Source organism: Sphaerodactylus townsendi, linkage group LG01 (assembly GCF_021028975.2).
Source record: "Sphaerodactylus townsendi isolate TG3544 linkage group LG01, MPM_Stown_v2.3, whole genome shotgun sequence".
Classification (NCBI taxonomy): Eukaryota; Metazoa; Chordata; class Lepidosauria; order Squamata; family Sphaerodactylidae; genus Sphaerodactylus; species Sphaerodactylus townsendi.
Window position 1 is genome coordinate 194,611,531 of NC_059425.1, and position 8,678 is coordinate 194,620,208.

General features: G+C 47.7%; 1 protein-coding gene across 1 annotated transcript in view; it reads left to right on the forward strand.

Annotated features, from left to right (window-relative positions):
• The window catches only part of RHAG (Rh associated glycoprotein), a 44,053-nt gene extending 41,697 nt beyond the window's left edge, over nucleotides 1-2,356 (forward strand). Inside the window, exon 9 of the mRNA XM_048506807.1 lies at nucleotides 2,338-2,356. Coding sequence (XP_048362764.1) covers nucleotides 2,338-2,356 — 19 coding nt within the window. The remainder of the gene's footprint in view (nucleotides 1-2,337) is intronic.
• Nucleotides 2,357-8,678: the final 6,322 nt, after the last annotated feature.

Genomic DNA, 8,678 nt, shown 5'->3' on the forward strand with positions numbered 1-8,678 from the left:
GCTGAGGTCTCAACGATTTTTTATTGAAAAACAGAAATCAAAGAAATAAAACGTAAATGCACGGAGGTTGCTCAGCTGGTTACATTCCTTTTGGTTCTTTGTCCCCATTCCGGATGCTTCTCTGACCACATCTCAAGATGGAATTCAAAAACCTTTGTTTTCCCCTTCTCAGGAAAACTCTATTCAGGCCACGAGGTAACTTAGGCCTTTGAAGTTGCATCCTAGTGTTACCGCGCTGCCTGGTAACTTTTAATAGCTCCAGACCACCCAGCTCTCGGCAGCGCAAGGAAACACAAATGGGACCCGACACAGCGAGTATAATGAATAAAAGAAGGTTTTATTGAGATGCTGACCTATATGTCAGCACCTCCGCACCACGGCAACTGCAACTGCCTAGCAGCTTTACAACGTCTTAAAAACCCTTTCTCCCGCCGGGAGTCCGGGGGAGTCCAGGACAGCCCACCACCATTCATTAACAAAATACACAGTAATCAATCATGCATTTGTGATACATGGGAACCAATCGGAGTTCGATGGGCAGCCCCCTTCTTGGATTTTGCAGCTGGAGTAAGGTGAGGCGATGACATATGCACTGGCGGGAAGAACACAAAAGAGTCCCTTGGGTGCTTGGGGTCGGAAAACGAAACTTGATGACGATGGCCCCCTTATCTGCCTGCTGGCGAGATTAGGCAGGGCAAGGCGCTTCTTCCGGGGTCCCCTTTGTTAGCGTCCATCAAGAGTTTTTCAAGTGAAAGGGACAGGCTTAGGTGGAGCAGGGGTGGATTCCTGCCTTGAGCCAAGGAGGTTCCATGCAGATGCAAATACAGAGGATACAAAAGATAACTATAAATCCTATTTTCTATCTAATACAGTTGGCTCCTACCTACCTAATACAGAACTAAAACGTAGTTTAATCTTTATTCAGAACAAATCCAGAAGTGGAATAGAATCACTTCTGGCTCCGCTATCACTAGCACCTCTGCATAGTTTCCTGTCCTCCCTCCAGGAGATCAAAAGGCAAAGATGCTTTTCACAGTCCTATGTGACTTCCCTTTGCTGTAGGGATAGCATCATTCCGTGACAAAATATTATAACTGAGTTTTGAGCCATTGGTGCAGTTATTACATAAGCCTCCCAGATGATAATGAACCCGTCCCCGGGAGAAAATGGCTGCTTTGGACGGTGGGCTCTCCTGGCATCCTGCTCTACTTAGCTCCCTCCCCAATCGCCACCCACCACCCCATCTCCATCTCCAAAATCCTCAGCAATTTCCCAACCCAAGGCGAGCAACCTCACCTATACGCTGTTCCACAGAAAGAAGGTGCAGTGGTTGAGAAAACAGTATGCTTCCGCATTGGAATATAGTCCCGAACAAATAGGAGAATTCTCATTCATGCTGCCTTTGTCAAAACTATTATTTCGTGCATTATTGAACATGGTACTTTGGAACGAGAGCATTCATCGTTCATTGCACAACTTTCAAATGGATGGAGGGAGCAGGTCTAGGTTGGCACTAGAACCCAGGTGGGACATTCTACGACAATGAAGTTCCATCATGCTTTGTTCTGTGGGGGAGGAATATACAACCCTACTGTCATCTTTCTGTGGAATGGAGTATAGAGGTGAGTCCAAAGAAGAGAGTTTCATAGTGAATACTGTCCCAGTGCCAGAAGTATTTCCGATTCCAACAGAAAGCATGGGAAGCTTAGGAATTATGTTCAAGTAGGAGATTCCTAAAAGAAAAGAGGTTTTGAGAAGATATTCAAGACCCTGACTATAGGTCAGGGGTGGCCAACCTATGGAACTCCAGATGTAAATGAGCCCTTCGGGGGAGGGCGGTTTATAAACCCAATTAATAAATAAATAAATAAATAAATAAATAAATAAATAAATAAATAAATAAATGGTCTACAATTCCCATCAGCCCCTGCCAGCATGGCCAACCACGGAATTGCAGTCCATGAACATCTGGAGTGCCATAGGTTGGCTACTCCTGCTATAGGTAATGACTGGAGGCCTATGAACACATCTCCAGTTCCCTCCTGGCAAATACCTGCAGACTTTGGAGGTGGAAGTATAGTCGGGGGGAGGGGGGCAGAGACCTTAGCAGAATATAATTCCGTGCAGTCCATCCTCCAGCCATTTTCCCCAGGTGAACTGATCTCAGCCTTTGGGAGCCCAGTCGTAATCTCCAGTCCCCACCAGGAGGATGGCGACCCCACCAGTGCAAATAGCAAGTTCTGTAGATTCCGCGCGTGCCAGGGCTTTGCGGCACGGAGACGGGGAGGCTTAAAATTCCCCCGTGCGGTTATCATGTCCTCCGCCTCTCTTCCTCAGGGAGCTGTTTGGCCCGTAGAGATAAGGCGAATGCGTACAGCCTCTGTATTTTTTTTTCCTCTTGAAGGCCAAACAGCTTTGAAAAGCTGCGGACCGGCGAAGGAAAAAATGTAAACCCTGCTCCCCTGAGCCACAATCCCCGCATCTTTATGAGGATGAGGCTGCAACGTTTGGGACTCTTTAGTTTGGAGAGGAGGCGTCTGAGGGGGGATATGATTGAAGTCTACAAAATTATGCATGGGGTACAAAATGTTGACAGAGAGAAATGTTTCTCTCTTTCTCACAATACTAGAACCAGGGGGCATTCATTGAAAATGCTGGGGGGAAGAATTAGGGCTAATAAAAGGAAACACTTCTTCACGCAACGTGTGATTGGTGTTTGGAATATGCTGCCACAGGAGGTGGTGATTGCCACTCACCTGGATAGCTTTAAAAGGGGCTTGGACAGATTTATGGAGGAGAAGTCAATCTATGGCTACCAATCTTGATCCTCCTTGATCTCAGATTGCAAATGCCTCAGCAGACCAGGTGCTCGGGAGCAGCAGCAGCAGCAGAAGGCCCTTGCTTTCACATCCTGCACGTGAGCTCCCAAAGGCACCTGGTGGGCCACTGCGAGTAGCAGTGTGCTGGACTAGATGCACTCTGGTCTGATCCAGCAGGCTCTTTCTTATGTTCTTATGTTCTTAAATGCCTTAGCAGACCAGGTGCTCGGGAGCAGCAGCAGCAGAAGGCCATTGCTTTCACCTCCTGCAGGTGAGCTCCCAAAGGCACCTGGTGGACCACTGCGAGTAGCAGAGTGCTGATGGACTCTGGTCTGATCCAGCAGGCTAGTTCTTATGTTCTTATGTTCTTATCTGAATGCAGAATGGGGAGCAACTTCTATTATCCCTGAACAACCACACTGGAGTGACCTTACCAGACCTCCCAAATGCCTGGCTTACCCCTCTGAGCCATGTGATTCTGTTTCTCCAGGTACAGAGAGTCGCCCTTTCCTGAGTCTACCCTATGCCTCCTTTCCCCACCTCTGTGCCACTTGTACACCACAGCTGCCTGAATTACCACCATGTAGGGTTGTCAGCTCTGGGTTGGAAAAGATTACGAGGGTGGAGATTATGGGGGTGAATGTCAGACCTCGGGTCCGGAAACAACGGAAACTGTAGATTTGTTCTGAAGCCTTTATTTCGGAGCGTAGGGAACATCGTCACAGAGGAATCTGGCGATTCCCGCTCAAACCCACCAACTATATCTCGTTGCCCCCTCCCACCGAGCCAAACGGCTCCTACTACCCCCCCTACAAACTACAAAGCATTTACTACAAAGCCATTGCGAGCCTGGGAACAGTTCACACTTCCCTGCGATAAGATCTGTGTTAACAGGGTTTTGCAAATGCCTTAGCAGACCAGGTGCTCAGGAGCAGCAGCAGCGGAATATAGTCAGTCAGTCGGGAATTCAGATTAGCCTGTACACTCCCACACACGCCAGCTGGGTGACCTTGGGCTAGTCACAGCTTCTCGGAGCTCTCTCCGCCCCACCTACCTCACAGGGTGTTTGTTGTGAGGGGGGAAGGGCAAGGAGATTGTCAGCCCCTTTGAGTCTCCTACAGGAGAGAAAGGGGGGAATATAAATCCAAACTCCTCCTCCTCCTCTTCTTCTTCCTCTTCTTCTTCCTCTTCCTCTTCCTCCTCTTCTTCCTCTTCCTCTTCTTTCTCTTCTTCCTCTTCTTCCTCTTCCTCCTCCTCCTCCTCCTCCTCCTCCTCTTCTTCTTCTTCTTCTTCTTCAAGTCTGCAATAAAATTCTTGAAAACTTACAAGTGTTTTTTTTTGTCTGATCTGGGGATTGGCAGAATTAGACTTTTGGGTAGAGGGCTGACTCTCAATAAATCACAGCAGGGGAGTTGCTGTGCCATGTTTGCAGGGGCATAGATACCGTGGGGACATGTGTGGACAAAGGTCCTGGGCGCTCACCATTTGATCACATGGGGGGGGGGCGCAGAAAAATGTGGGTTCATTTCTAATTTTTGCATTTGTAGTGTTTTTATGTTGTTGCCCAGCAGGGGGCACAGTTTTTAGGCTAGAGGCACCAAAATTTCACACTATCATCAGGGGACACTCCTGATGGAAACAGCCAAGTTTGGTGAATTTTGGTTCAGGGGGTCGAAAGTTATGGACCCCCAAAGGGGGCACCCCACCTTCCAGAACTTTCCGGCTACATTTCCCAATGCCATTGGTGCCAATGTGGACCACAACTGCTGATTCCACCCCAGCACTGTCTGTCAGCCTATCTAGACAAATTGTGACATCTGCAACCTTTGCATGAGTCATGCGGTCATCACACCTCTCACAAACCCGACTCTCTTCATTCCTAATGATCGAATTGCCTACTACAAAGAGCCCCCCTTCTTCCCGAGGGGCATCCTCTGTGCGCGTGGATAGTTGATCACCAGCTGAGGAAGGGGTCCCATCTAAGGGAGTATCTTCCACCACCTCAGATTGGCACCCTCTGTCCCCCAGACTCTCATTCTGAAGAGATGTCACCTTGGGAGTGGGACCTGGCTGTTAAGTTCCTGAAAGCTTCGTCTGTCACCCTGTCTGCCTCTCTCAGCTTCCCCAGGTCTGCCACCTTGGCTTCAAGAGACTATACATGTTCCCTGAGTGCCAGGAGCTCATTGCAGTGAGAGCACACCCACCACTTCTGTCCTAGTGGTAGATAGTCATACATGTGACACTCAGTGCAAAACACTGGAAAGCCCCCACCCCCCCTGCTGGCTTCATATCTAATTCTGCTTAGATAGTCAGCTTTTAATGAGTGCCTTCCCCTTGAGTTTCTGTACCTTCTACTGTCATCATTTAGTAAAACAACAGCGCAGGCCTAGTGGTGTGTCACACAGGCTGAGTCACACAGCTAGTAGGAAGTCCCGCCCCTCAGCAGCCCCACCTCTCAGAAGCCTTAGCAAGCACACAGCCAGAGCAAAGGAAACAAGAAAAACCCTGTTTAAAAACCCTGTTAACAACATGTGGCTAAAAAAAATGTGGCTTTGAGAAAAGCCCTCCAAAAAGAAAACCAGAACTTTGCTCTTTCTGTCCCACTCCTGTTCTCCACTCCAACTGCTCTGCTGCTGATTCCAGAGGCTGGGTGGGGAATCTACCCTGGAACAGCATCACTTTCAATGTTGATCAAAACTAGGGAGCCCAGAGTCTCCCTGGTTTGGTGGATTTAAAAGGAGAATCCGGACTCTCTAGTCTAAACAACAGTAAAAGTGATGCTGTTTCAGGGTGGATTCCCCCACTCCACCCTGAAACAGCATCACTTTCAATGTTGTTTAAACTAGGGAGCCCAGAGACTCCCTGTAAGGTGGATTTAAAAGGAGAATCCGGACTCTCTAGTCTAAACAACAGTAAAAGTGATGCTGTTTCAAGGTGGATTCCCCCACCCCCACCCCCAAAACAGCATCACCTTCAATGTTGTTTAAACTAGGGAGCCCAGATTCTCCCTGTAATTGGATTTAAAAGGAGAATCCGGGCTCCCTAGTCTAAACAACATTGAAAATGATGCTGTTTGGGGGGTGGAGTCCCCCCTCCAACAGCATCACTTTCAATGCTGTTTAAACTGTGTTGAGTTGGGGCATGTTCTATAATGTGATGGTGACTTTGAGATGACCTGGCGAAAAAAATCATTCTTTTGTTGTAGGGGGGGGGGGTGGCCACCCATACAGGCAGGGGGGCAGAAAACTCAGATTTTGCCCCGGGTTCCATTCTCCTTAGCTGTCCCTCTGTACATATGAACCCCTGACCCACAATGAGGTTGTCTTTGAATGATTTAGCACCAGGTTCTCCACTAACCTGCAGTGTGCTGTGGGTGGCCGGCAGCCTCTTTCCGGAGTGGATTGGCTGTCTGCCAACAAACTTTTAAAAAAATGTAAAACACCTCTAACCAATTGAGTGCCGGGCAGATTTGGATTTGGCTGCAGACAGGAAGAATGGATTTTCCCGGAACTCACTCCTTCAGAGTAAATATTTAAGATAGCTGCAGTGAATTTATCTACATGGCAGGCTGACTTCTCAGAGGCGCGCCCTCAATGAATGGGCCAAACTGCCAATGTATATTACTATGGTGTTTCTGCTTATTAAATGGACTTTTCCATCCCGCTTCCATTTTACGGTTGTAAACACTTTGATGGTTATGTACATAACATTATATAGGCTTATATTGTCAGTTGAGCATTTACAATGTTAAGACACCATTTCCGTTCTTACATTTACACATTGCATCCAAGTTTGCTGCATGACTTTTATATCTCGGTTGAAAGAAAGGTAACACTTGCAGAGGAGTTAAAAATCAGAAGACATTTCTTTGAAGGTGGCACGGGGCACCAGTCTAGCTCCGCAGGACAGCTGTGTTTCATCTCAACTCTGGACAGGTGTGTCTGTTAAGTGCCGTCAGGTCGCAACCTACTCATGGCAACCCGGTTGGATTTTCAAGGCAAGGAGCTGACAGAGGTGGTTTGCCATTGCCTGCCTCTGCATAGCAACCCCTCACTTCCTTGGTGGTCTCCCATCCAAGAATTAACCAGGGCCGACCCTGCTTAGCTTCTGAGATGTGAAGAGGTCAGGGATGTCCAAGCACAGATTCCCTTTATACGCAGGGATGAATTAGATGAATCCAGACAGCTTTCTCAGTCTCACTTTTGCAACTGCTCAAAGAGATTCCACCCAAACATTAGGAGGGACTTTCACGGCTGTTTGACAGTGGAAGTCCCTGCCTCGGAGAGTGGTGGAATCTCCTTCTTTGGAAACTCAGATTTTGCACCAGGCTACATTTTTCCTAGATATATCTCTGGAATCAGATGAAATCTTTGCCATGGTTTCCTTGCTTGCTATGTTCAGGTAACCTACACCAGCACACACACAAAAGCTGGTAATGAGCTGCAGCCAGTAGCGTAGCACCCAGGGGATGGGGTGGGGTGTGATGCATTCAGCAAACACCTGTGCAGGGGCATGATGGAGGCATTCTGGGGGTGTGGTGGGGGCGTTCCGGGGTGGGGCAGGCGTGGGGAGGCAGGGGTGCAGGGGGCAGACGTGCCCCGGGTGTAGCTCCCCCTAGCTCTGCCCCTGGCTGCAGGACTGAATCCGTGGTTGTTTCAGAAATGGCAGAGAATTAAGAAGAATCACATGAACTTGCATCAGTAAATGCAGACTGTATATTTTCTTCTCAAGATTACTTTCACATGTATGACCAGGCAAATAATTTCATATGTAACCAACTGAAAATGATTAATGCCGAAGACTTTATTTAAAAAACCTTATAGATAATTTGGGTGCTGTGTGGTTTCCGGGCTGTCTGGCCGTGTCCTAGCAGCATTCTCTCCTGACGTTTCGCCTGCGTCTGTGGCTGGCATCTTCAGAGGATCTGTATGGATCTGTAAGATGCCAGCCACAGATGCAGGCGAAACATCAGGAGAGAATGCTGCTAGAACACGGCCATACGGCCCGGAAAACCAGCACCCGAGTGATTCCGGCCGTGAAAGCCTTCGACAATACATTATAGATAATTTTTTGTGAAAAATCTAAATGGTAACTGCAGAACTGTTTGGAGCAGTATATACCAGCTCATGTCCACTTTCGGTCCCATTTACAATTTGAAGCAGTCATTAATGTCTAGCTTCCTGAATAATATTAAGCATTGACACACACTTGATCTTACCCAATGGGCTGTGAAGCCTTTTCTAAACATTGACATGTAGTGTCAAATACACCTACATTACCCTTTTACTCAGAATTTACTAGAACCAGGGGGCATTCATTGAAAATGCTGGGGGGAAGAATTAGAACTAATAAAAGGAAACACTTCTTCACGCAACGTGTGATTGGTGTTTGGAATATGCTGCCACAGGAGGTGGTGATGGCCACTCACCTGGATAGCTTTAAAAGGGGCTTGGACAGATTTATGGAGGAGAACTCGATCTCTGGCTACCAATCTTGATCCTCCTTGATCTCAGATTGCAAATGCCTTAACAGACCAGGTGCTCGGGAGCAACAGCCGCAGAAGGCCATTGCTTTCACATCCTGCATGTGAGTTCCGAAAGGCACCTGGTGGGCCACTGCGAGTAGCAGAGAGCTGGACTAGATGGACTCTGGTCTGATCCAGCTGGCTTGTTCTTATGTTCTTATGTTCTTAATTGAAATCTAAGCTGAAGTCAGAATTTGGGGAGGGAGGGAGAAAGGATGGCAAACACGTTGCCAAATTTATGTAAATTTAAAGTATTCAGTTCATTTTCTAAAGCAAAACAATAAAGAATGAAAAATAAAGCAGACACAGGCGCTTGACAAATTTCTCCTACCCTC